Here is a 27,913-nt window from a genome sequence, read left to right on the forward strand (position 1 = left end):
AATAATTTGACTGCAAACTAGCGGGCGACACAACAATTTCATGCTGTAAGGCTGTTGACATTTTCTTGTTCAGGAAAGCTCTGAGAACGCTGGTTATTGACGTGATGAGTGGATTTCGTGACACACAAATTCATGTTGCACAGTTGGTGAGGTAATAGGGAATTTGAGGACCTGGTATCCCAATGTTATAGGACAGATCAAGGCGTCCAGACTCCGTGGCTCGAGCACGTAGAAAGGTTGGGAGAGGGTCGAGCCGTGAAGAGAGCGCACTTGGGATGACCGAGAGGCCGGTTGGTCGTCTCAGGTACCGCTGGAGGGACGAGGTCCTGACAGACCTTTTGACCTCAGGGTCGAATACTTGCAAGAGCTGACTCAACACCGCAAACCGTGGCGTAATCTGGTGTTGGAGGCCAAGACTCACTTTGGGTCACAGCGCCCTGGTAGTAGTAGTAGTAATAGTAGTTAGTGAGATACAAGGTGGTGTAGGTCTGCGCTCTAAAACAAATCTCTCGTTGAGATCAATAAATAGTGCTCTTCCTGAACTTAAATTAAAGATCCATCGTATTGATTTACATCTAAATTGTAACATGCATACGTTTTTTCCTATTTTTGAAAAAATATTTTCTGCAGTCTTACTTCCCTTTGTTGATTCATTTTAGTATCCGCCTACAGAACAAAACAATGTGATAAGTAAAAAACCTTAAGTAAAGCAGCTGGGACGAGTTCGATTACATCCCACTATAATAATTTAAATGCGAAAGTTTGTAAGTCTGTTTGTTTGTTACTTCGCTTCATGACGTCTAAACCGCTGAACCGATTTAGATGAAATTCGGTATACAGATAGTTTGAGTCTCGGGGAAGGACATAGGATAGTTTTTATCCCGGAACATTTCATAGTTCCAGCGGGATAGTGAAAACTGAATGCTACGTGGACGGAGTCGAGGGTAACAGGCTAGTAGGTAGGTACATAAATTAAAATACATAAATTATAATAACAAACAAAACAAATGCCTATTCGAACAATCACAACTACGTACTAGATTAAATAATTTGCGTAGAAAACCACGTAACTTATCTTCACGCGTAAAGATACACGCGAAGCAAACCTCGTATGTCCACGGCACGCAAACAAACTACATTTTCAATAGTCTAATGTGTTTATATATGATAAATATCTATCAAGAATACACAATCAGTTTATATTGCAGAACCTTATTACACACCTGTTAGTCTGCACCCGTTTTCTTCTTAAATCTTTACGCAAAACTGACGTGCAGTCACACCGCCATCGCAAACTGTAGGTACTGAAGGGAGTGGCGGGGGGAGATACGTGGTATATCTTTTACAAAAATGGCGGTCGGGAGTTGCGAGGTTTTCTATTTTGCTTTTTAAACTTAAACGGTTTACTCTTGGTATTTAAGAGTTTTGCCGTTAATGCGTTCAGAATAGTACTATCTAAAGTGTCAAAACATAATTTTCACAAAAAATGGAGTTACGAGGTATGCGATTTAGGCCGACGATTTGCAATCTTTAATCATTGTAATTTTAATTATAGATCTCTCACTCATCGTACGAAACACAGTAGCAGGACTAGCCAGCTCCTGCTTCACGTCGATATTCTGTGAGAGTGTGTACCCCGGTCGAGCCCGCCCATTCGTACTGCAAACCAAGATGGCTACAGTGCGGCTCTACCACTAACAATTAACAATATAATTAAAATAAAACAAAAAAATGCTTAGTGCACCTTTCTGAGAATGACCCTAAACTGAAATACTCAATATTTACAAGTCAATTCAATCTAAGGACTGTCAAGTGCGTCATAGAATAATCGTGAGATAGACGTATGCAGTGACAAGTCCGCACTGTTTTCGTGAATTGTCAAATCAGTTAAATATACAACTTACGATTCTATGCCAGTCAGACAAGGTTGTTGTTGCAGTCTGGATACATATTTATGAATCAAACGGCGTATACAAATATTTGCAAATTGGTGTGGTTATAGTATATGGAACCCATTCATGTATACTATTTTTGCCTACGGTGGATACATTTAAATGGAATTTATTTAAGTATGCAACTTTCTGAAGCATTTTGTGATTACATAATACTGAAACAGTTTTAATGAATACAATTTTTTGGTGTCAGTAATAGATACATATTTATGATGAAAAATGTGTGGCTACATATTTTTCAAATTTTTTTGTGTATACATACTTTTAGACGTGACTGTACATTATGATAAATAAAAGTCAATGAATCGTATTGTGTCTCTTTTATTAGTTATACCATTTATAGTAAAACACAGTTATCAAAATTATACAAATATAACATACAGTTTTCTTGAATATTGTACACTTTGATAAATAAAAACCAAAATTATAATTATTCACTGTGATTTTGGCCTAAATTGGCCTTCCAATGCTAATACTTCCTTATGACAGGCGACTGTAATTTATAAGTCCACAAGCAACTACCACTGCATCATCTAGTATGTTTAATAATTTATTATTTACAACAGCATGTGGCTTCAACATTTTAATAAGTCTTACCCTCCTGATAACCCTTTCTATATGTATGCGTAAACTAGCTAAAATTTTACTATCAATCACCTCTGCTTTTGTCATTTTTGTGCCTTTGAGTACACTAGGCGGGCGCAGAACTTTTACAGATTTCTTAACTAAATGTGATTCTAAATGCTTGAAACCCCTGTCTGCTAGTATAGTAGCATTAGCTGGTATTATCTCTAAATATCCACTTTGTCAACTAAATACATGTCACTAATACGTCCTCCATAACCTTCGGACACGAAATTTATAAAACCATCTGGGGTAGCACTTATCAAATACTTTATGGTATTACAATTCTTGTATGGGACCATGTAAGGCCTGTTCTACAGGTTTTTTAGGCTTTTCTATTTCTATCTCGAAGCAATCTATTATTGCCTGAACATTTGCATACTCTTTGCTTGTAGTAAACAGTAGGAAGGTTCCTCTTAATGTTCAGGGCTGATGGCCAATATATTACTTGTCTAAAATAAACTCAGTGCTTTCAAAGATTTGTTAAATATCCTCCACAATGTAGTTAATGAAATTTCAAAAAGGTCTTTTATTTTGGCGAATGTTTCATTATTTTTTAACTTATAAAATGTTATTATAATATGTAAAGAAGGTATCTTTAATTCTTTTGCAATATATTGAATAATCCAATAATATTGTTTAGGAACACCAATATATGAAAATGGTTTTTTTTCTATTAAACTTAACATAAAAGACCTGCCAGCTAAACTTTTTTGTATTGGTAAGTTACTAGAACTTTCATTTTCAGAAAATTCTGTTGTACTTCCAACTGCCGATGGATCATGTCCCTCTGATGACTCTTCTTCAAATGAATGTAAAAGTTTCCTTTTTCTGAAAATCCGTGCACAACCAAGCGATTGACCATAGTGGGTTTTACTTGGATAGATTTATGAGAACAGCCGGGAATGCACAGCACACCTTTTTCTTGCACATTTGGTACAGGATCTACATTAACTGTTGATGTGGATGTTGATGGCAGAAGACGAGGATCTACATTAACTGTCGATGTGGATGTTGATGGCAGAAGACGAGGATCTACATTAACTGTTGATGTGGATGTTGATGGCAGAAGACGTGGTCTTTATTTATGTTCATTAAATAATTTGGGACTTGGGGATTCAGTCGGGGTCTATTGGTTTTTTGGTCCATCCAATCTTGGTAGTTTAGTAATGCTTCTTCCAGCTAGAATAAAATGAGAACAATTCATTAGTAATCGTCAAAAAACAGGCAAATCAAGGAAAACAAAGAGATGCACCGGGTACCCGGCTAGGATCCGGTACCCGGCAGTTTCGGCACTTTTTCAGGATCCGGCCAGATACCGGATAATGATGCCGGATAACATGTAATAATAAAAAAAAAGAAACCAACTGTTTTCATAGGAAAATGGTTATTGCGCTTTTATTTAAATCAACTTATAATTTTAACAGATTTTAGTATTAGATCAAGTTGTTTCATCATCCCAGCCTATATACGTCCCACTGCAGGGCACAGGCCTCCCCTCAGAATGAGAGGGCTTGGGCCATAGTTCCCACGGGGGCCCAGTGCGGATTGGGAACTTCACACACACCATTGAATTGCTTCGCAGGTTTGTGCAGGTTTCCTCACGATGTTTTCCTTCACCGCAAAGCTCGTGGTAAATTTCAAATGTAACTGAATGCAATTTCAAATGTAACTGCACATGAATTTGGAAAAACTCAGAGGTGCGAGCCGGGGTTTGAACCCACAACCCTCTGCTTGAGAGGCGATGGGTCAAACCACTAGGCCACGACTTTCTCATTTATTAATCATTATTATAGTAACTAGTCATTGAGATATTTAAGTACTAATTTTTTAAATTTTTAATGTTGTGAATCAATAATCAAACTTTAAATTTGACAGATTGTGATGTAAAAACAAATCACACTGAGAGTATCACTTTCTGCCTCACCCCACACAGCTTCGCCCTTCCGAGCGGTGGATATGGAAGGTATTTTAATGCCGGGTAATTTTGCCGGTTACCCGGCAGATTCGGCAAAAATTATGCCGGGTACCCGTTACCCATTACCCAGCAAACCAGGATCCGGCCCATCTCTAGAAAACAATCTTGTTCTACGATTAAAATACATAGGTTATATTGTAGATAAGTAGATACTTACTTACATTCAAATGATCTTCGCAAATGTAAAGACTACCAGTTTTTGGTACGTTTGTTTTATTTACAGCAGCACACCATTGTACTCTCGAAGACCTCGGCACGTGGAAAAAATGTTTTTTACGATTCTTTATAACTGTATTTTTGCAGGTGGGAACGAAGCAAGTAACGAGGGGATCTAACTTACGAACTCGTTTATTCATTTTTATTGTCAATTATTTCCAATTCAGTCCAGAAAAATGCGAAAAATTAAAATACGATAAAAACCAACATCAAATCACAGCCACAAACCATTACTCAAACCAAATCAAACAAACGTCAATCAAAATTCAAAAACAACGTCAAAATGACAACCCGTAGCTTGTTTTTTTTTTCATGGCCCAGGCAATGACAATGTGTAGATTCAGCCTTACAAGCGTTTTTGAATTTTTCGAGATTTCAAAATTATTTTTGACTAACTTGGAATACGAATTTCACGAAAAGAAAAAATACGGGTCTCCTAGTTTTCAAACTACTATTTATTGAGCATAAAAAAACACCAGGCAAAAAAATTGAAATGTTGTCAATTCTAATCTAAAATGAGTTCGTATTATCTTATCAGGTTGTACAGTGATGGCTGAGCAGTACAGGGTCGAGCATTACAGGTCCCCAAGGGAAAGAAAGAAAAGGTTACCCCCAAATTTGGACCAATTTGGACCAATTCAAAGAGTATATAATTATTCATGCGTGTGTCGTGTTCAAAGAGTATTGTGATGTATCGTGTTTCTAAACTATTTAAATAAATGTTTTTTGTAAATTTAACATTAAACCATAAGTGTGTGAAATTTATATTCGCACTTATTTAACTGACGAAGTAAAATCAATTTGCTTTGGAACTAAGACTTAAGTATTCTATTTTGTGACTTACCTACTTCGAAAATCTAGCAGAAACGCTGGGCTCTATTCTTGTATCTTGTATCACTACTTAAAATGGGTAAAACATCGAAGGATAAACGGGATATATACTATAGGTTAGCCAAGGAAGAAGGTTGGCGCGCCAGGAGTGCATTTAAATTATTACAAATCAATGAAGAACACAATATATTTGAAGGTGTGCTACGCGCTGTCGACTTATGCGCGGCTCCAGGCAGTTGGAGCCAAGTACTGACCAAGAAGCTGAGGCAAAATACTCAAAACGACGACGACGTGAAGATAGTAGCTGTTGATTTACAAGCTATGGCTGCTCTACCTGGTGTCAAACAAATACAAGGTGACATAACCAAAGTATCCACTGCGAATGAAATTATCAAAGAATTCGAAGGGTTAAAGGCAGACTTAGTTGTGTGTGATGGAGCACCAGATGTAACTGGCCTACATGATATTGACGAATATGTTCAATCACAACTTCTATTGGCTGCTTTGAACATAACAACACATGTCCTTAAGGATGGTGGTGTATTTGTTGCCAAAATATTCAGAGGAAAAGATGTTTCACTCTTGTATTCACAGCTTAAACAGTTTTTCAAGTTTGTTACAATTAGTAAGCCACGAAGCTCGAGGACATCTAGTATAGAAGCATTTGTTATTTGTCAACAATACCAACCACCTGATGGTTATATACCCACCATGGTCAACCCATTACTAGATCATAAATATTGTGACTTTAATGAGTTCATAGGCCCTAATAGATTTATAGTGCCTTTTAATGCCTGCGGAGACTTGAGTGCATATGACTCTGATACCTCATATCCCCTGCTGTTAGAAGGACAAACGTCATATGAATACAAAGAACCAATTCAAGCACCCATTGACCCCCCCTACAGAGAAGTTTTGGACATGACAAAGAACTTAAAATTGTAATAGTGCTGCTTCCATGAAAACATACATTTCTATTTAGTTTCATTTTAATAAAGTTGAATAGTAATAAAATTCATTTTTTTCTTTTTGTAATTAACAACAAGGACCATATATAGTAAGGACAATCACCATACTAAAAAATTTCCACCAGAACAAAGCCAAAATCCAGGATTATGACTAGATGTTGCTGAGATTTTTACTACATTATGACTAGATAGCATTAAACGCAAATAGCAGTGCATAATCTAGGGAAACGGTGCTGAGAATTTTTCCAACATTATTATATTTAAATGGCACAAATACCTTAGCTGTCAAAAAACCACTGATATCTAAGCAGTCAACATAGCAAATACTTATTGTATTTATTGCTCAGAAGAATAACACAGGTTGTTATTGTTCTGAGATTTATTGTTTTCATTCTTGTATGCCAACATACTGTATTGGTTCAAGACATGGTTAGTACTATTATATATTGTCTGTGACATGGTTGCTTTTTTGATCAAGCTAAGTACCTAAAAAGCGAGATGCCAATAAAAGGGGTGTAATTAATGTACGAATAGTACACGCTTAAATAATGCACTGCCTAATTCGTGCACCTCGTACCGAACTGCAGGGGAACCAATAATGTACGACGTGATAATCCGAAGCATTATGTCTTCCGATTATCATGCCTAACGATTTCCGTGATTGAAATAAAAAATACTTAATAAATACTGTTTGTGGGCGGTGGTGATCTCATACCATCAGGAGACCCACTTGCTTGTTTGCCATCCAGTCGAATAAAAAAAAAAATGAAGGGCGAGAGCGGCGAGTGAGGCTGCTCGCACACCCTCGCCCTTCAACCTAACCCAGCCGGGTTGGAGGGAAACAATAATGTACAACTCGGAATGTACGCGCAATAATGTACATTATCATTTATCATGGTCGCGCATTATCTCTGCGTACAAAATATTGCGCGCGCTGTAATGTACGACGTGATAATCCAATCGATTCGAATGAATAGACATTTGTCGCCGCGGATCGAGCGAGCGTAGCGAGCGAGATCAATATAGCCGGAGCAGATCCGACCCGGCCGGGTTAGGTTGAAGGGCGAGGGCGGCAGTCTTGCTCGCTAGGTATTTTTTTTATTTCAATCACGGAAATCGTAAGGCATGATGATCGGAAGACATAATGCTTCGGATTATCACGTCGTACATTATTGCGCGTAAGAATGAAAGAAAGAAAACATTTATTCGTGACATGACATGACGTGACGTGACATGGATAAGAATAATAATAAAAATAAAATGAAATAAAAAATAGTTATGCATGTCACGAAATGGTCCCAAATCAGCAATCTGCCGGTCTTGCGAACGGCGCTGACACTTACTATTTATTAGGAGAGCGAGAGGGACGGTACGATACGAACTTCGAGTGACATTAAAAAAAAATACAGTTAAGTGAGACCGATACAATTTTTAGTAAAAAAAAATACTTACATAAAATGCGTACATTATTGGTTCCCTGCTAGTTGGTAGGTACGGGGTGCAAGCACGGATTATCAGGCCGTGCATTAAATTGGAAGCAATAATGCTTGGGATTATCACGTTTTACATTATTGCGCGTACATTCCGAGTTGTACATTATTGGTCCCCAATAAAAGCCTTATGCCTAAACATGAAATTTGCCTAAAAAGCTGTTTGCCCTATACGAGAGACGCCGATGAAGCAGTACCTATGCCTGAAGTGTGAAGTTGACTAAGAAGCAGATTGCCTAAAGTCGATGCCTACAAAGCAATATGCCTAAGTCACAGTATATTATACTGTGCCTAAGTAGTTAAATGCCTACAAAGCAAATAACACCAAAGCTGCCCTGCGCCCGTCCTCCCGTCACGCTATTTGGGGTTAAACCAAAAACCAGCAATCAGCTTCTCAAGTCATTTCAAATTTCAGACATTCTGCATCATCGGCATCTCTCGTTTACGGCAAACAGATTTCTCAGTCATCTTGTATTTCTGGCAAACTGCTTTACAGGTGATTTAAATTTAAGGCAATCTGCTTCTTAGGCATCTTCACACTTCAGGCATACTGCTTCACCGGCATCTCTCGTTTAGGGCAAACAGCTTTTTAGGCAAATTTCATATTTAGGCGTAATGCATTCATTGGCATCTCGCTTTTTAGGTAACTCGATCAAAAAGGCTTTTGTCTCCGCGACAATTTTTGTCTTCATTACCTACTCCGCGACTATTTTTGACATCAAGTCTATGGGTAGTCGCGTCTCGCTACGTGCGCGCTTAGTGTGCGCACATGCTGCGCACTTCCATACTATAGTCTGTCTCATGAAACCCATACATAATAATTCTGGCTGGCTAAAAATTAAAAGAAAAATAGAAGAGTGATCCATTTTATCTGTCAATATCAAAATTCAAATATTTTTTATTTAGCTATCAAAATTGTAAGTAAGATAAAAGTAAAAATTCCTGTTTTCTTTAAATTTGGCTGAAAATTTTGTATTAAGTAAGTGAAATCAACGTTCAATCATGGGAACATTTCCAATGCCTACTGTTAAGCAGTTTTTGGATAAAAAGGTACTTATACAACTTTGGTTCAAATTTAATGGAGACTTAATGAAACTTTTTAATCTTGCAGCTAGACATTATTCCTTTTCAAATTAATTTCTCTTAGACTTAGAATAGAAGCCAGGGATAGGTAGGTACACTAATGCACAAATGTCCCATGACTATTAAAGGGGCTGGAGGCGCCCGAACGGAGTGGTGCTGGCTGGCAATGAAAACAAGGCTTCGGAGACGACACGTTTATTGTTCTAGATGCGGTGGCGAACAGGGAGAGAGAACAGACAGACACGTCCTTATAAAAATAACTCGATAATAATATTAACAACCATAAAGCTAAACCACAATGCATAGAGCTATAGAGTAGACAGTGAAAAGTGCCATTCACTATAAAATTACTATAATTACAAAACCCCGGGGCTGCCATGCATTAACAATGACATGACTGTGTTGGAGACATGTCAAGCGAAGTCGGCAGATTTCGCCTGACATACCTATCTGGCGATACCCCCTTAAGACTATAGAGATCCATCTCCTTCCTCTTTGGCGATACCCAACGTCGGCTAGGTACACATGGCTTAAAGTCAAAGTTAAAATATTCAACTTTAAAGTGCAAATTTTCATTAAAATCGTACGTGCCCCTCCCCCCCCTCTAAAATCTAAACCGGTGGGTGGAAAAATTTGAAAAAAATCAGGATATAGGTACCACGCGCCATGGAAATCTGCCTAAAAGTTCATTACTTAATACTCAGTTTTGACGCATTTTTGAGATACATTTTTTATGCAATGTCTTTACGTTACTCCCGGATTGTGTTCGAATCGCTTTACTATTCAATTATTGGAATTATACCTTTATAGTTTTTGTGGTACTAGTCGGGGCAATGAACTTTTAGGCAAAGTTAGGCGGCGGAAGGTATAGTAGTAAGCATCGCTCGTTCCTTTAAAACCATAATCGCAAAATACCAAATTGCGGACATACCTGCTCATCAAAATATAAGATTCCCAGAATACCAGATTTTCTTTATGTTATGCTCGTTTTTGTATCAGTTTTATAAAATACTATGTTCTCAATACACCATGTTCCCTAATAAACCATATAACCAAAATATCAAATTTCGAAATCACAAGAATCTCAAAATACTGAAATACCTACTTGACAAACCAGATTCGCAAAACACAATTTTCTCGAAATAACTTAATCTCACTTTAGCGTTATCATGTAAGTAATATTTGATTTTTCAAACAACAAATTCCGATAAACCAGATTTCAGAATACCAGATCTCCAAAATATCAAATAAGTATATCAAACAAGTACTGTGAGGTATCCACGCAAACCTAAATTAGCTGAGTGTAAAAAAAAACACCTGAGTTTCTTCTTAGCCCGCTGCGGCCACACATTGGACTTGCTATTAAGCTAATTTGTTTTTTTTTTAAACCTGAGGCTACCTCAATGACGTTGACTCGCGATTTTCTAACATTTTCTTAATCTTTACCACGGAACACAAAGTGAAAAAAGCCTCGAGTCATTTTGTGGAGAATGATATATACTGGATATTTTGTATATTTTTGTAAACTAAAAAGCAAATAATTTCGGAGGACATGCATAAAACCTCTGATTTGCAATTTTATTGAAAACCGCGAGTCAAGGTCATTGTGACGGGGTAGCCCCTTAATTTATTTTATTTTTATTGAAACACTGTATTTGCCAACTGCTAATGGTAAACAGTTTACAATAAAAAATATATTTTTATAGTCGGTTTTATTGTCTATCCGTACTTACGTAATCAACTAAAGTAAAAATCTGGTGTTTTAAGAATAAGGGTATTCGAAAATCAAGTTGGCATAATCAGCATCTCGTGTGTTGGGAATAAAATAAACTGGCAATCTGGTATTTAGAGTCTCTGGTAGATTAACAAACTATAATAGGTTTTTCAAGTACGTCGTGTTTTGCGAGCCTGGTGTTTTCAAAATCTGTGCTCTTAGTGTAAGTTTTCGGTTACAAAATACGTCTCGATCGCGTTCGCGTTAAAATCTCAATTTGTATGGAAACACGAACAGCGCCTCTAGCGGAACGTTTGCGATGTTCGTGTTTCCATACAAATTGAGATTTTAGGCGAAAACGCGATCGAGGCGTATTTTGTAACCGAAACCTTACACTAAGGGTACTTTATGGGAATTCGGTTTTAAATGGAACATAGTGTATTGAGAACACGTTGTTTTGGCAATCCGGTATAAAAAGAAACACAGTAACAAGAAAATCTGGTATTTTGGAAATTTAGTATTTCAGAAATCGGGTAAAGTGGCAATCTTGTATTTTGCAATTCTGGTATTTAGGGAACGAGCGGTAAGTATATCAAAATTACAAGGAAAACTATAACTGTTAAGTTTCTTGAGAATTATTAGTAGTTTATTGGTAATTTAAGAGTAACAGCCTAAGGTATAAAATATACCTAAACTTGGATTATTCCATAGACGTAAAGTGGGGGTGATTTTTATCCTCATCCAATCTTGTAGTGTGGATAGGTCTTTTAAAACCATTAAGGGGTTGCTAAAACGATTTTTCGATTCAGTGATTTCTTTGCAAAATATTCAACTTTAAAGTGCGAATTTTCATTAAAATCGAGCGCCCCCCCTTCCTCTAAAATCTAAACTGGTGGGTGGAAAAAATTGAAAAAATTCAGGATCGTAGTAAGTATATCAAACTTACAAGGAAAACTATAACGGTTAATTTTTCTTGAGAATTAATTAGTAGTTTAAGAGTAAATAGCAGCTTAGGTATAAAATATATTGGAATATTCCGTACAAAATACGAAATACTTAGAAAAATATTAATTATTTTTTTCGTAACCCTATTTTGGGCGTCTCCGACATGCTCTTGGCCGGTTTTAGTACCTAGATTAAGAGAAACAGAAAGTTAAAAGGTTTTTCGCTTGTGTCACATATATACAGTTTGCTAGCACAACTGGCACAACGAAGCGTGCATAAATTATATCTGATACAAATCTAATTTTTTTTAGGGCCGTTAGGACGTGTCAGATATTTTTGCACACTGCTGCGGCAGCAGATATTGTATATATTTGAAACTTTGAATAACTACATATTTTTACACTTGGCTGTACCTACCTACATACGTTCAATGATTAGATTAGTGACGTTTTTGACGCGTGCTATTCGTTCGCCGTCCCTGCTGTTAGGGTAAGATGGAATAACTTAGCTTTGAACTCCTAACAATGTTTATGAATCTGTTTTCATTATAGACGATTTATGGCCCCAAAAAAGATCCAGTATGGGTTTATTTGGAAAAAGAAATGCGCGCAAACGCCGAGCAGAAACCTTACAATGAAAAAGTGGGGAAGTGGCTTAAGTATTTGAGGGATCTGAAACACTACTACCATACTGAAGGTAAATCCCACTAATATTATAAATGTGAAAATTTGTAAGTCTGTTTGTTTTTACCTCACCACATCACGTCCAAAATACTGAGCCGGTTTAAATGAAATTGAGTGCACAGATAGTTTGAGTCCCGGGGAAGGATATATGATAATTTTCGTCCCGGAAATTGTATAGTTCCCGCGGGATAGCGATAAACGAATTCTACGCAGACGGAAGCCCGGAAGACGGAAGTAGGATATAGGTGGTATACCGTATAGGCGCGACAGGCTAGCAACCAATACATAGTGACATATTTTACCGTTTTTGTCAAACTTTCAACCTAAAATTGCTAAAAGTGGCTCCGTAGCGATAACGTTTCGTGTGTTCTGCTTCTGCCTACCCCATTTGGGTTTACAGGCGTGATGTTTGTGTGTGTATGTGTGTGTGTGTGTGTGTGTGTGTGTGTGTGTGTGTGTGTGTGTGTGTGTGTGTGTGTGTGTGTGTGTATGTGGAAGCCCGGGCAACAGACTAATAAATAAAATAAAACGAAACCTACGTTGTAATTAGGATTTATGGAAGGGTGTCAGGAGCTTTTGTAGCCCCGGGGCCGCCACAAAGGAGGGTCCTCCACAATAGAGTTTTAAAAAATCCAATTTGGACTGGTCAGTAACTTTCCGTTTTCTTTTTCAGCAGTCTTTTTTCGTATTAGGTGCCTCCGCTCATCGCACTAAGGCTCACTATTTACGCGACAGATACGATTGTCAGATTTTTTTGTGCACCTATAGACTAGATTAGACAGGTTCCTTGTTTATTAGGCGACCCGGTATCTAAACAATACCTACTTTCACGTTGATGGCGTACCTACCTAGGTACTAAAGTTCAGTCTCTGTTAAACGCAAAGCCCCACATGTAACGTTGTTTTTTTGCATTGTAGCCAAAAGACAGGAGCGCACGTTACAGAGGGAAGTAGGTCCATTGTGGTACATCGAACTATCTAGCAATCAACGAGAAGTTCTTGGATATTTAAAGTCAAATATTCATCAAGACTTGCTAGAAGACCTGCCCGTTCGCACCCGAAAATCTTTATCTGACCTTGGAATTACCATGAACATACCTAAGAAAATACTTCTAAAGGCTATGGTAGAATCCATGGGGGATGCTGGCGTTTTCATTTGGTGCTTGTATTCAGAGGTTTATAAGAAGCCACCGAGTGAATTAAGAGGAGGTGCGGAAGCTTTTTCTATTACATAGACCTACACCCTATGAAAATTACGATAGGCACTTAAGTCGATTTTGGTCAAATTCGTTAATCGTTGGGAAGATCATTGATTCAACAAATGCATTCTCCGTCGGACTCGTTATACTGTCAGATTTTCCTGAAATTATTCACAATCGGTACCCTTAGTGTAAGTTTTCGGTTACAAAATACGTCTCGATCGCGTTCGCGTTAAAATCTCAATTTGTATGGAAACACGAACATCGCAAACGTTCCGCTAGAGGCGCTGTTCGTGATTGCATACAAATTGAGATTTTAACGCGAACGCGATCGAGACGTATTTCGTAACCGAAAACTTACACTAAGGGCACGGGTAGTAACAAGACAAATTTCAAGGTTTTGACGTAAATAAATCTGATAGTAAACGGGTCCGAAGGTAGGTAGGTTTATTAATAGAAATGATTTGACAATATCGAATCAGACCAAAATCACATCTGTACAAATACTTACATGTGATGGATATCGTGATATCCCTTTAAAACTGTACCTAGTCGATTTAGTTTATTATTTGTAGCTAAGGTATCGTCTTGGGTCGTCCCATTCGTTTTTAGTCAAGTTCTTAATTCGTCTTATTCTGATTCCGTCATCCATTCTTCATTCGTCACTTTCGGTGGTAGTCTTTGTCGTCTTTGGTCATATTCGTTGTTTGTCTTTTTCTTATTCCGGGCCATTCTGCTATTAGTCTTCATATTTTTTAGTCATGATCGGTGTTAGTTATATCTCTTTTTTAGTCTCATTCGTTATTCGTCCTATCGTCTTTGGTCTTGTTCTAAGTTGGTGTTTTCTTATTTGTCCTCTTTAGAAATTGATATCATTATTTATTGGACACATTCACGTTGAGTGGTCAGTGACGTAATAGCGGAGGTTGTACAACTAAAGCGGGAATTGAGACGAAAACCGAACAAGACGGATTATGAATGGACCTAAAAACGAAAGTGACTTACTGCTAATGGGACCAACAACGAATGTGTCGAAAAAAAATGTGACGAGTAACGAATGAGACTATAATAAATAAAAAGACTAACACCGAACATGTCAAAAGAAGAAGAGACGAACATCGAATGAACCTGAATAAGAACAAGACAAACAACAACTATGATCCAAGATGACAATGACTAAGAGCGAAAGTGACGAATGAAGAATGGATGACGAAAGCAGAGTGAGACGAATTAAGAACTTGACAAAAAACTAATGTGTTGACCCAAGACGATACCGTAGCTAACTCGGTCGTTTTACAATAGGTAAAACATTGGTCTAGTGCGAGACGGACTCGTACATGAAGGGTTCCGTAAACAGTTCAGTAAAAGTTTTTCTTAAAATTCTTCTAATATAAGTTTTTTTTTTGCTGACTGTTTACTTTATGCCCCTGTTTACCAAAGTAAGTACCTACTCGTCAAGACGAATCAATCGAGTCCAAGCTCGACGCGGTCGTGTCGTTTATCACAGAGTTCCTATGGTCACCCGCTAGCTTTATCATCAGATCAACTCCATGTTATAGATATCCACTTCAAATTTGAGTTGAAAGATTCCACCCGAACACACATAGTTACATTACACTGCAAATAAATATAATGCTTGTAATAAGTTTTGTTAAATATTTCATTTTTAATACAAGCTTTTTTGCCGGATGTACTTTTTCTTGACTGCACTTGCATTGTTATCTAAACTACTTATCTGTACCAAATTTCAAGTCGGTACTATAGTAGCTAAGCTATTATCTATAATCAGAAAGTGCACTGTTATTTGTCGTTTTCAGAGTACGACATGAACGCCATGATAATGATGTCTTGTTTAGTATTTATCGATTTAGAAGAATGTATCAAATGCTTAGAAAAACTAACGGGATCTGGGAAAAAAACCGTAGTACCTCCCGTCAAGAGTAAGTTCAGTTTTTCAATAAAATTGCTTAGGATATTTATTGTTTAATTATACTTTTACGCCGATAGCAATGACAACTATTTATACCAATATACCTCTTGTCTGTGGTGCATCGAACACCGCTGCGTCATATTGAAGTTCACATTTGACATTATGATTATATGGCGTATAAATGTCAACTTTTTATCAGCGGAGTTGGCGTTTAAAATGTTCAATTCCTTGAACGCCAAGAACACCTAAAGGTGTCGTGTGCGTGCATGCCTACCTCCCCGCCACACGCCAGCAAACGCCTATAGGTGTCAGGGTGTACGTCGAACATGAATAAAATCTATTTCGAATCTTTTTTTTTTACATTATGTATAGCTTTGCGAGATCCGTCATTTTTCATAACGCAACAGCGTGCTTGGCGTGTGACTGATCACTTAATTTAAATATGAAAGCGTTCGAAGGGTTAAGCTGAAGTTTCTACTTATTTTGTTCATGTGATTCCAGAGGTAAAGAAATATTACGAGCCAAAATGTAGGTACGGAGAATATTTGCAAAAAATGTATGTACCTTGTTACTGCAATCATCCATCAAAAGGACAAGAAAAATCTGTTCGGGCACCACGACCAATAGAAACCAAGATAAGGCTAAGAAGTGATGACGTATGTATACCTACTCTACAAATATGAGTATCTTCACCATACTGCTGTTTGGTCCTTACTTCTTTCTGTAAAAAATGTTACCTAGAAGAGATCGCTCTTAAGCGATAAGGCCGCCTATTGCTTACCTTGTAATTTTTCTCTCTGTGTATACAGGTCAAAATTATACCTACCTATAATAAAATCAAAGTCAAAGTCAAAGTCAAAATATCTTTATTCAATTTAGGCTATAACAAGCACTTATGAATGTCAAAAAAAATCTACCACCGGTTCGGAAAACCTCTGTTGAGAAGAAGAAATCAATTAAACGTCTCTAGTACTTAATGCAGTACATTTATTTACCTATCTACATACTCGACTAAACTTTTTAACTTCCATTTTGATATTCCACAGAGTTATGAGAATTTGCGCTACAGTGTGAAATTCGTAAGTGAAAAATCGATTTTTCTTTATAGCTGTAAATTTAAAAAAAACTGCCAAGTGCGTATCCGCGGCTCCGTACTAATCATTAATCTTACGTTGTTCCCACGTTAAATCTCATTTAAAAAACTAAAGTTTTGAGAGAGGAAGCTCATAGACTAAATCTTTAGTTCAGTCAAAGTCTAAGAACTTACATTTTCTTACACTGTGAGTAAATTTACTTGAACGGAATCCTAAAAAAGAGGAAAACTGAAGTACATTTCTATTCCTCCTCCCGATTTTGTAATTTATGGTCGTAAATACCTTAGATTTAGATTAATAATATATTTCCTTGTAGCTCGAAAAAAGGAAGGAAAGGAATCAAAAGCAAAAGCAAATGGAAAGAGTTTGCAATTACAAATTTTGGGAACCTCCTAGTACTTTACGTAAGTTTTCTTTTATCGAACGAAGTTTTAATCTTATGCCTTTAGAATAGGGTTGCCATAAGTGGGGGGACTCAGACCGGGACATTTAAAGAAAAAAAAAGTAGTAAAGGTAGAAAAAAACCGGCCAAGTGTGAGTCGGACTCGCGCACCGAGGGTACCGTACTAGTACATTATGATACAAGTGTGCTATGTTGGTCATTACACTCGAGTCGGTTTTTAAGCCTGAGCCGAAGGCGAAGGCTTAATGGAGACGAAAAGTGTAATGACCAATGCTCACGTGTTTCATACGACGTTTTTCAACACACTTGCGAGGAAAAGTAAATAAAAGTTCACATTTATTTAAAAACTTTAATTATTGAAACAGTTATTAAAAGTACAATTATTGAAATGATATGCTACCGCCTTATGAGGCATTTGTACTGTATGTTTAATTGTATTATTAATTATTTCATTGCTTTGTTCTTGGGTATTTGTAAATGTCGGTGATAATGCAACATTCTGAAAGGAGGTAGAAGAACATTGCGTTTCATCATTAGCAAACGTATGAAATCCCAAATCATCATTGGCATATGAGGTGGAAGGACGCGGTTCAGGGCAGAACTTCTTGGATTGTGGCTCCAAATGGATTGCTTGTGTTTATTTTGGCACTTATGTCGGCTTTATTTTGGATGGAGTCCTCAATATATGACTCGGCGACATTATTAGATCGCCATCCCCCATGGCGTTTTAAAGTCAATATATCGGCTCCTGAATTAGCCAGCAATGTAGCTGAAGTCCGCCTAAAACTGTGTCCGGTGTAAGCGTCAGCCTGTGGTAAGCCTAAAAACTTGGCAATTTCTCTAGGCATCGATCCAAATTTGTTCACTCCGATAGGCTGACTCGTGCATTTGCCGTTTTGAAAATTTTGGAAGAACCGGTCAGATTTTCCTTTTGTTGAACGTAAACTTTCATATTTTTTCACTATTTCATAAAATGGTCCGTGAATAGTAAATGACCGAGGAATTTTATTTTTAGTGTTCGGAATTTTGACAAGTAGCATCTCTCCGTGATTCTCTATATCTTTTGTCGTAATGTTGTTTAATTCCTGACGCCTACAGGCACCAGTAATTCCGAATATTAATGCGACCTGAAAATAAATAAAATCATAATTAAGTTATAATAATCGTACTTAGTTCCTATTATATCAACACTCACAATACCGCCTACAAATATTATAATAATGAATACAAAACTAAATAGTGGAACTGACCTTTGTCGCTAGATATTGATTATCCGGTGCTTCTTTAATGAACTTCTCCACTTCATTAGGTGTTAAAACCTTGGATTTTCGACTGTAAAAGCCGTCTGAACGTCTTTTCAAGAATGCAGTTAGATTGGTGTACGCTTTGATGTCAATTGCATTTTTATTCTGCACGGTACTCTTCAACATAGAATATATACACCAAAGCGAACTAGGTTTATACCTCTTCGCCAGTTCACTAAAGTAAGCCATGAACACGTTTTCTGAGAAAGAGCTTGCATTGAAAGAGCTTGCATTTTTGCTATTTTTCCATTGAATGAAATTTGCGTAGGCTTGCATGTATTTATCTTTTGATTTTGAGGGCAAAAGACTATCACTCGCATTTTGCGCTTCAACTATGATATCTGGCGGCGTACACTCGATAAGTAATTCTTCGTTATCTAAATTCGACATTTTACAAAACAACACTAACGAAATGCAATACTGTGAATAAACTTAACAAACAGAAACCCATTTAAAAGATGGCGGCCGTAATTTTTTTTTTTCGCGCGCTCAGCGCTGCATGCGCGCGCAAGTCTGAGATAAGGGCACCGGCAAAGTAGCTAATCAGCCACATATTTATAAATTTTGAAATTGGGTATTTATAGTTAAAAATACACCGTCAAATTATAAATACCAACAAGCTAACAAGCAGTTTCATGAAATTCTTTAATTATTTATCACATTTTGAATTGAATTTTATATTTACGCAAATAACTACTTAGCTGTTTTCGAAACATTAATACTTCTTGCTAATATTTAAAAAGATATGTAATGAAAAGGCACTAGTGCGATAATGTAATGTAAAAGGCACGGCATGGGTAATATTCTGCATTATCAGTGTAAATACGCTGTAATAAGACCTACTTTACGAGCAGGTGTGTTGAAAAAACATTTATACAATACCATACAATACAAATATTCTTTATTGATCACCAAAAGCAGTACAGAGACATTACAAAACTAAAAAAATTCAGACTACTATAATATGATATATAACTAAAAAGGTTTTGATTCCCTTTCGAGTGTCGAAAATTTGCAGCATAATCGGCTATATCGTTTGATTGCGTTGGCTTAGACGTTTGATTTTTTTCACAGCTCCAAGGGACAGTAGACCTGAGTATTTGATATGAATTTCAGCTTGATACCTACGCGTTCCTGAGAAAAAGGGTCTGGACAGACAGACAGACGGACAGCAAAGTGATCCTATACCTAAGGGTTCCGTTTTTTCCTTTTGAAGCACGGAACCCTAAAAAGGAACTTTTTATAGAACAATAGGTAACTTTAAAGGGTTAGTCCTTGCCTAAACACAATTTTTTTTTTAACACGTTCGTTCAATTCCAGCAACCCGCCAGTCGGGTTCTGTTCGTAGGCGCTTTTCGCTACAAAGCGGAAAATGCACGTTATTGGCTATGGCTACAGTATTATGTTGTTGTTATCGGTTGCGTTATACCGGGACAATTTGCTTATCGGCCGGGACGCCGGGACACCATACTTCAAACTGGGACATGTCCCGACGTACCGGGACGTATGGCAACCCTACTTTAGACGAGCAGTTCTTGTATTGTATATATGTATATAAATATGAAACACGAAATGTATATGTACCTATCTCGGATCTCGGAAAAGGTTCCGACGATTTCGATGAAATTTGGTATGTGAGGGTTTTCGGGGATGACAAATCGATCTAGCTTGGTCTTATCTCTGGGAAAACGCTTATTATCGAGTTTTAGCCCGAGCAAAGCTCGGTCGCCCAGGTATCATCAGCCAAATATGTGGTCTACCAACCTAAAGTTGATAATCGTTTGCAAGTCATAAAACTATATGCCAATAGACGTGTCTGTCAACTTGAAAGTTCCACTTTAGCCACACTTTAGCGACATATTCGTTTGATAGGAACTTATTTGGCTGATGGTAGTAATAAAAATAATCTATCAGGCATTCTGCTAATTATGGCGTCACTATCATTTGGGTTATTAGTGTTATTATTATTGTCACTCGTAGGGTTGTATGTACACTACACCAACCACTTCACATTCTTAAGTCTAGTCCTTACCAACCACTTGCACAGTACGCAAAACAGTTTTCTAGCTTGGAAGCACTGACATGACATGACACTGACCGCCCACTATTACGATCAAAGTACTGACGAGGGCTAATCTCAAAGGGCTCGCGTGGGTCTGTACTTATGTACATTACACGGAACAAAGAACTTTTTCCTCGCCAGTACCACAGGCCAGTGCGGACATTTTAGACTTATTAAATCGAAGTAGTGTGTCGAACCGGTACTCAGTAAATGTTCTGTCACTCCAAAGCACCGACCCATGCAACTTATTTTTATAATTGTCTGTGGCTTACAGTAATTTTAATTCATTGATACTGTATGTTTGAAATTATAATTAATTAAACTTCAGGCAACACTGATCCGAAAATGGTGGCGCATGCAGAAAAGTTAAAGATGCTGAAGAAAAGACCAAAATTCAGGCACAAGAGTGCTCTAGATAATGTGCAATTTAATGTTGGTCCTGTTGTATTCGCTGGAAATAACCCATACTACCTTTTAAATAGTAACTATGGATTCTTTTTATTTATCTCTTTGTATAATCTGTGTGCACTTTTAATTTACTGGACATTACTGTCGTATAGATATATGTGTTCTGGGGACTGGATACGTAACTATACACGGTGGAATAACGCTTTTAAGTACAGGAGAATATTGCACAGTCATAGCCGGATATTGGAAATATCCACGTGAAGTAGAAGTGCATTGTGATCACGATTGCGATTGCGTGGAAAAGTGGTATGATTAAAATAATAAATTTGACGAAAATATTATTAATGTAATAAGTATGTACTTTATGTAGCAATTTAATGCGTTTGCTTGCCTAGGGAGCCGACAGTTATGGAATATCTGAAGGAATCGAAATGTAAATGTGGTCATCTTTATGATTTATATCACGAAGGAAAAGCCACAGAAAAATATTTCTATCCCCCAACGAGATCCGCACCTCATTGGTTCGACAAAGCCAAGATATATCAGTTAGATCCGATGGAAGACTTTATAAAGGAAACGGTTCGACTAGCTGTCCAGTCTGGGGAAGAAACAGTGAGTGGTATTTCTTCCATGTAGTTTCTTTGTGGGTACGTTAAACGTAAGACTATTTATGATGACTATAGTATTTATGATTTATCGGGTATTAACTTGCTTATTTTTTTTTGTCGTAGCCTGAACCATCCGAGCCAGGGTTTTCAGCAAGCGGTTTAAAAGAAAAAGATTTGCTAGCGGTAAGAAGACACATTTTGAACAATAAGTATAATGTATAAAAATATGCAAAGTACGTTTATCCGTTGCCTAGTAAATACTTACGTTGCATAGTAAAGCCAGCTACAGGGAAAAGGCAAAAAAACTTGTAACGGTGGTAAACGCAGGGGAATCCTTCTCTCTACACGTACCTTTGTTTATTTCTCGATTGGGTCAATTGGTATTAATAAATTGTTCTTTAATCATTTTTTTAGGCATTTTTAGCGGATCTATCTGACACTCCACTGTTGATTCCTCATTTGCCACAAGCAAATCTGCTTAACAACTTGCAAGAGTGGGTTAGAAAGCGAGTGAAGGGTGCCGTGGATCCTGGTCTGCATAGTGCGTATCCTCAAAAAGCTGCTAAAAATATGTTGGAACAGTTACGTGCAAACTGTTCCAACGACCATTTTAAGATTTTGTTATCCTATAATTGAAATTATTTTAATTAATTTTGTTTTAGAGCAATTGATATTGCGATCGCTGAGACGGTGGTTGTGGCTTAAACACATGGACTTCAGAGGTCGCGCGTATCAGATCCCATTCACACTCAAAGAGTTGAAATATATGACTTGGCAGCATAGGGACATGGTCATGCAATTGGTAAAGCTCTACATTTCAATGCGTTCATAGATTTAAGCGAAATGGATGCGTAAGTATACTCGGTGGCACCATCTTGTATTATAATCTGGACTAAATCGAAAGTAGTTGGGAACGACACAATTCGGCTTATGCCCAATCCAAATTGTCCCATGGTCGTAGAATGTCCTAATAGAACGCACGATCGCACGATTGTCAGTTAGGACACCTCGAGTTCAATATGTTTGATCGCGCGTTCGTACGAGTAAAATTCTCAGGAACCTACGATGATTGCGCATTCGCGTTCTATTAAGACGATGCCTAATAAGGCAGAGGCGATTTAGCGACCACGTGCATTGAGTTGAAAACTGAACCTTATGAAATTCATGATACGTCACAATTTCCATTGTAATTATTGAAAATACGGCTTGCTTTAAAAATACTCTTTGTCAGGTATGTATTCGATAGCTGCTTTTGAGTCTGTTGTAGTATGCTCCAATAAATGGGCCTTATTAAGGGTTACGTAGAAAAATCAAAAAGGTTAGGATACTTACTAAGCTATAGAAATAAAAAAACCGGCCAAGTGCGTGTCGGACACGCCCGAAATAGAGTTCCGTAGCCATTACGAAAAAATTAAGTAATATTTTTCTAAGAATTTCGTATTTTGTACGGAATATTTCAATATATTTTTTTTATACCTTATGCTGCTATTTACTCTTAAACTACTAATAATTCTCAAGAAAAATTATCCGTTATAGTTTTCCTTGTTAGTTTGATATACTTACTACCATCCTGAATTTTTTCAAATTTTCCACCCACCAGTTAAGATTTTAGAGGAAGGGGGGGCGCTTTAAAGCACTTTAAAGTTGAATATTTTGCAAAGAAATCACTGAATCGAAAAATCGTTTTAGCAACCCCTTAATGGCTTTAAAAGACCTATCCACACTACAAGATTGGATGAGGATAAAAATTACCCCCACTTTGCGTCTATGGGAAGTACTCTAAAAAAATTTTTTTTATTTTTTATTGTACCATTTTGTCGGCAGTTTACATATCTATATATTCGTGTAAAATTACAACTTTCTAGCATTGATAGTCCCTGCGCAAAGCCAGACACGGACAGACAGACAGACAGACATGGCCGAAACTATAAGGGTTCCGTTTTTGCCATTTTGGCTACGGAACCCTAAAAACGAACAAGGAATTAGACGAACTAAGACCTAAAGGCCGCCTTACACATGCTCGTTATTAGCATGCTAGTAGGTGTACCTGAAGTACAGTCGAGTTCATAAACTTGTGAGCAAAAATTTGATCAAAAATATCTGAACACGACTATTGTTAACGGCGTAGAAGCGTGTTCAGATATTTTTGATAAAATTTTTGCTCACAAGTTTATGAACTCGACTGTACCAGTATGTCACTAAAAAAAGCATGCTTAATAGTAGCACGTTCCCTATACACACATGCTAGTAGGTAGCATTGGCTCAATAGTAGCATGCCACTTCGTGCTAGTAACTAGCATATTATGTGTAATAGTACCTTAAACCCGCTTGCCATCACAACGTGAAAACACAAGGTTCTTATGTAAATATGAAGTGTTTCCTAAAATTTTACATAAACTTTTGTCGTTTGTTTCAGTTTAAAATATTACTCAATGATTTTGTAACAAGGAACAGGCTGCGTCAGCTTGAGCAGTCTCGTCTCTGGTGGTCCACGATGACGTATGATATGTATCCTAGCAAAGCCTTTCTGTGAGTACCTACCATGCCAAAAGGTGATATTACACAAATATTTTTAACATTTTGAACGCCAAACGAAACTAACGACCTGCAGCAAACGTCATCATCAGTTCATCACTTACACGCCATGCCATTATAACACTTGACAACTGTATTAGGTGTCACTGGCGTTCAAAAGTTTAAAGTTGGTAGTTTGTACGCTCATTATAGCAGTCAGTATTCTATCCGTGCTACCAGAAAAACTTAGATAAACGTTTAAAATAAATAAATAGTAGATTGATAACCAAGGGTGGAAAGTGACCCATTTCACCTGAGGTATTTCTTTTTTATTAATAGTTCGAGGGGAAATGTGTAATTTCACCTGAGTTAGACACTCTACTTTTCATTTCGACTGTGAGGAAAGTAAAATAGTACAAAAAAATGAGAATAACATTAAATTGAATTTCAGTATTCAGTAAATTGAATTCACTTATATCCAACCTCCAACGGTACATTTTTGACCTGGCCACGTCTAGATGGCAAAAAGTGTCATTGACGTACGTAACTCAATTATCTTCGACTCCGTAATCGAAAAATTAAAAAAAAAAACACTTTCCACCCTAGAGATGAAAACGCAATTTTCCACCCAGCTATCTACCCATGAAAATTAAACTTTCCGAACATGAGAGATGAAAAATATATTTAACAGGTTCTCTGTCCCGATCCCGAAGCAATGTGCAGCGTTCTTTTGACACGTCGCCATAGTAATGATAAAGTAGGTAATGTTATAATCCCCAATGTAATGTCCCCACCTCATCCCATAGTAATTTTCATTGGTTTGGTTATCTAAATGTGGTTCAAGAATAAAAATAATTTAGTATCCTAATACAATTTTTTATTTATCGAAAGAACAACTGCATTATTCACGTCCTGGTCATGAACGTACCAAAGAAGTCACGCATGAGGCACATGCGCCTCATGGGACAGAGAACCTTTTAACACGTACATAATTATCAGTTTACACATAACGCATTTAAGACATATCGTTATGTCCACTTCCCATAATCACCATTCCTATAAAGAGCGATTCCCAGGTAGACCACTTCCCAGAAAGGATATTTCCCAAAACGACTACTTTCATATTGCCTACTTCTTAGAATGAACAGTCTCGTAACGTCCAGAACATGCACTGAACACTTCCCAAAACGACTATATGTCTGGAAGACCACGTCCCATTATGACCATTCCTATAAAGACCGATTCCCAGATTGACCACTTCCCAGAAGGGGCATTTCCCAAAACGACTACTTTCATATTGCTTACTTCTTAGAAGGACTACCTACGTCTGTCAAGACCAGTCCCTATGCCAACTGTATAACTATATGTAGTCCTGCACGTTACATGGAATCAAGTCCTTGAGCATAATCGTCATATCACCGAACCGAATTACTTTTTGCATATATTTTTTCGCATACTATCATTTCTCATAATTTTTGAAAGCAGAATATTAACATAGCATAATATCGACGAAAATAATATTCATATGTCCGAATAGTTATTACGCAGAAAGATATATCTCATAGTATTTAGTTTTCATAAGGATAAAAAGTAGCTTAAAAAAATAGCGTACAAGAGCCTATTGTGGCCTACTTACTGAATACCTAAATAATTTATTTACTAGACATTACTTACAATTAAATTACTGCTATTATTTAGCCCGAGTACTGCCTTTTTGCAACGTAACGTTTGGAAACCTGTTTCATTTCGCAACATGTCATTCGCAAACTCTAAAACTGTACATATGTATTTCAGGATTTATTTCAGGGCCATCGTGTAGAACCCTTTAGGTTAGGTTAGGTTAGTTTTATAAAAATCCTGTAATATTTACAGTTTCAGAAATATTAAACAGTTGAGAAATGAAAAGTTGCGAAATGAAACAGGTTGCCAAACGTTATTCGCCGAAAATTAGTAAATCTATTTAGCCTAACCCTTATTGGTAGCAGTAAGATTCTGGCGCTTCGCCGGCCACTGCCGCGGCATGCACGCTTCGCTCGCTCGGCTCGCGCGCTGTTGTGGCCGCAGTTCTATTCTAACCCAACCTACTTATGTAGCTGCTATTCTGTTCTGGCGCTACGTCTGCTGCTGTCACAGCACGCTTACTTTGCTGGCCATAATTTAACCTTAAACCATTTTTATGGTAGCTGTTATTTCCTTTGACCATTTCATTATGCCATATGTTAAGTTCAGCACTATTTGAAATTCCGGGAAAATACTATTGTATTGTCCAAACTAGTATTTCGTTAGTTGTTCTGCTATTTAATATTCTGCAAAAGTATATTCGGGGATAATATTTTCTCCCAATTAATTTTCTGAGAAGTGACTATTATTCGAACTGATGATTTTGCAAAGTACTTATATGATTAAGCAAAAGTATCATTTGGCAAAAAAAAAATATGATACCGGTTATGCGAAGTGTATTTCGGAGAATCGATATTATGCAAGATAAAGGGAACCCGCTTCTGGCCGGTAGACGGGCCTGGTGGTAGGATTTTGGTCAATTTGAGAAGTGGGCGACTTGAGAATTGGTTGTTTTGGGAAATGGCCCTTCTGGGAAGTGGTCAATCTGGGAATCAGTCTTTATAGGAATGATCATTTTGGGAAGTGGTCTTCCAGACTTGTGGTCGTTTTGGGAAGTGGCCATTACGTGACGAAACCCTCTTATCTTATATATATCAAAGGTAACTACGTCAATAATGACTTTTGAAATATTCATAAAAGCTCACTCGGTTCAATTTATCGAGATTTTGGTAGTAAGGCCATTTAAGTTTAAAAATTTTGCTGAATTTAGTTTTAAAATTCTATACAATTCAATTTCAGGGACATTTATTTCACATACATGCCGGGGAGAATGAAAGACACGTACATAATAGATCCGTTCAGCTCGGATCGCACTCCGAAATTTGGTGCCAAGACTTGCCCACTAAATTTATAAGTTATTTTTTAATTGCTAATCGTATTGAAGGCTAATTACGAGACATAACTGAATTTTTGTACACTCGAGCTTGTGAGCAAAAACTTGATCAAAAATATCTGAACACGCTTCAACGCCGTTAACAATACTCGTGTTCAGATATTATTGATAAAATTTTTGCTCACAAGTTTAGGAACATGACTGTACCTTCCATTGGTCATTCAGCAATTTCTCTCCACATACCAAAAATAAGTACTTACCCAACAAACTTACCTGCTGTGAAAAGCTGTGCCGCCGAGCTGTGCCAGCTCGCAGTATGGCATACCCTTAGTGTAAGTTTTCGGTTACAAAATACGTCTCGATCGCGTTCGCGTTAAAATCTCAATTTTTATGGAAACACGAACATCGCAAACGTTTCGCTAGATGCGCTGTTCGTGTTTGCATACAAATTGAGATATTAACAAGAACGCGATCGAGACGTATTTTGTAATCGAAAACCTACATACACTAAGGGCACAGTTTAGAGAAATTGACGGATAAACGTCGAGTTCAAGTTCAAGGCGTAAATGTGGAGCCTTACATAAAACATCGTATTTTATATTTATTTTGTATAAAATTACTTTTTCGTCTGTAGTGTATTATTGGTTATTTATTTGTGTTATGATTATGAATTAAGATAAAAATGTAAACATAGCGTTTATGTATCTAGGTATACTTCATTAAAACAAATATAGTAAAAACCGAAGATATTGTTTTCTTTTACCTTTATTTTTTAGTCAATTAGCAAACCATTTTTTCGTCAGAATCTTTTTTTTTGCTGACTTAGATTCTTTGTGTCATAATTCCTAGCGGTGACATGGTGTCGTATGGAATTCTAATCTAACACATCCAAAAAATGTTCTTAATTGTACGCTAATTAAAAAGGGAACTATATTTTCTGCCACTTAAATTTATA

General features: G+C 37.2%; 2 protein-coding genes and 1 pseudogene across 3 annotated transcripts; 2 read left to right on the top strand and 1 right to left on the bottom strand.

The window, feature by feature from the left end:
* Positions 1 to 5,494: 5,494 nt before the first annotated feature.
* Positions 5,495 to 6,619, top strand: LOC141436712 (tRNA (cytidine(32)/guanosine(34)-2'-O)-methyltransferase pseudogene; annotated as a pseudogene). Its single transcript, XR_012452321.1, has one exon. The product of XR_012452321.1 is annotated as a tRNA (cytidine(32)/guanosine(34)-2'-O)-methyltransferase pseudogene (transcript).
* A 2,291-nt stretch (positions 6,620 to 8,910) lies between these two features.
* On the top strand, positions 8,911 to 27,658 carry LOC141437030 (uncharacterized). Its single transcript, XM_074100212.1, has 15 exons — positions 8,911 to 9,109; positions 12,353 to 12,497; positions 13,402 to 13,692; positions 15,500 to 15,622; positions 16,114 to 16,268; positions 16,659 to 16,691; positions 17,023 to 17,110; positions 20,804 to 20,956; positions 21,036 to 21,189; positions 21,279 to 21,495; positions 21,615 to 21,674; positions 21,906 to 22,032; positions 22,154 to 22,293; positions 23,908 to 24,020; positions 26,865 to 27,658. The coding sequence occupies exons 1-15, from the start codon at positions 9,062 to 9,064 to the stop codon at positions 26,977 to 26,979; spliced, it is 1,962 nt and encodes a 653-aa protein (XP_073956313.1). The 5' UTR covers positions 8,911 to 9,061; the 3' UTR covers positions 26,980 to 27,658.
* On the bottom strand, positions 17,700 to 19,285 carry LOC141437102 (uncharacterized). Its single transcript, XM_074100327.1, has 2 exons — positions 18,360 to 19,285; positions 17,700 to 18,236 (listed from the first exon to the last, which is right to left on the bottom strand). Exons 1-2 carry the CDS (start codon positions 18,801 to 18,803, stop codon positions 17,700 to 17,702), a joined length of 981 nt encoding a protein of 326 aa, XP_073956428.1. The 5' UTR covers positions 18,804 to 19,285.
* Positions 27,659 to 27,913: the final 255 nt, after the last annotated feature.

Source organism: Choristoneura fumiferana, chromosome 17 (assembly GCF_025370935.1).
Source record: "Choristoneura fumiferana chromosome 17, NRCan_CFum_1, whole genome shotgun sequence".
Classification (NCBI taxonomy): Eukaryota; Metazoa; Arthropoda; class Insecta; order Lepidoptera; family Tortricidae; genus Choristoneura; species Choristoneura fumiferana.

Coding starts and splice junctions, on each gene's coding strand:
- LOC141437030 (XM_074100212.1), top strand. CDS start 9,062: ATGGGAACATTTCCAATGCCTACTGTTAAGCAGTTTTTGGATAAAAAG. Junction 21,190..21,278: donor TGCGATTGCGTGGAAAAGTG/GTATGATTAAAA, acceptor TTGCTTGCCTAG/GGAGCCGACAGTTATGGAAT. Junction 24,021..26,864: donor TATCCTAGCAAAGCCTTTCT/GTGAGTACCTAC, acceptor ATTCAATTTCAG/GGACATTTATTTCACATACA.
- LOC141437102 (XM_074100327.1), bottom strand. CDS start 18,803: ATGTCGAATTTAGATAACGAAGAATTACTTATCGAGTGTACGCCGCCA. Junction 18,237..18,359: donor ATCAATATCTAGCGACAAAG/GTCAGTTCCACT, acceptor ATTTATTTTCAG/GTCGCATTAATATTCGGAAT.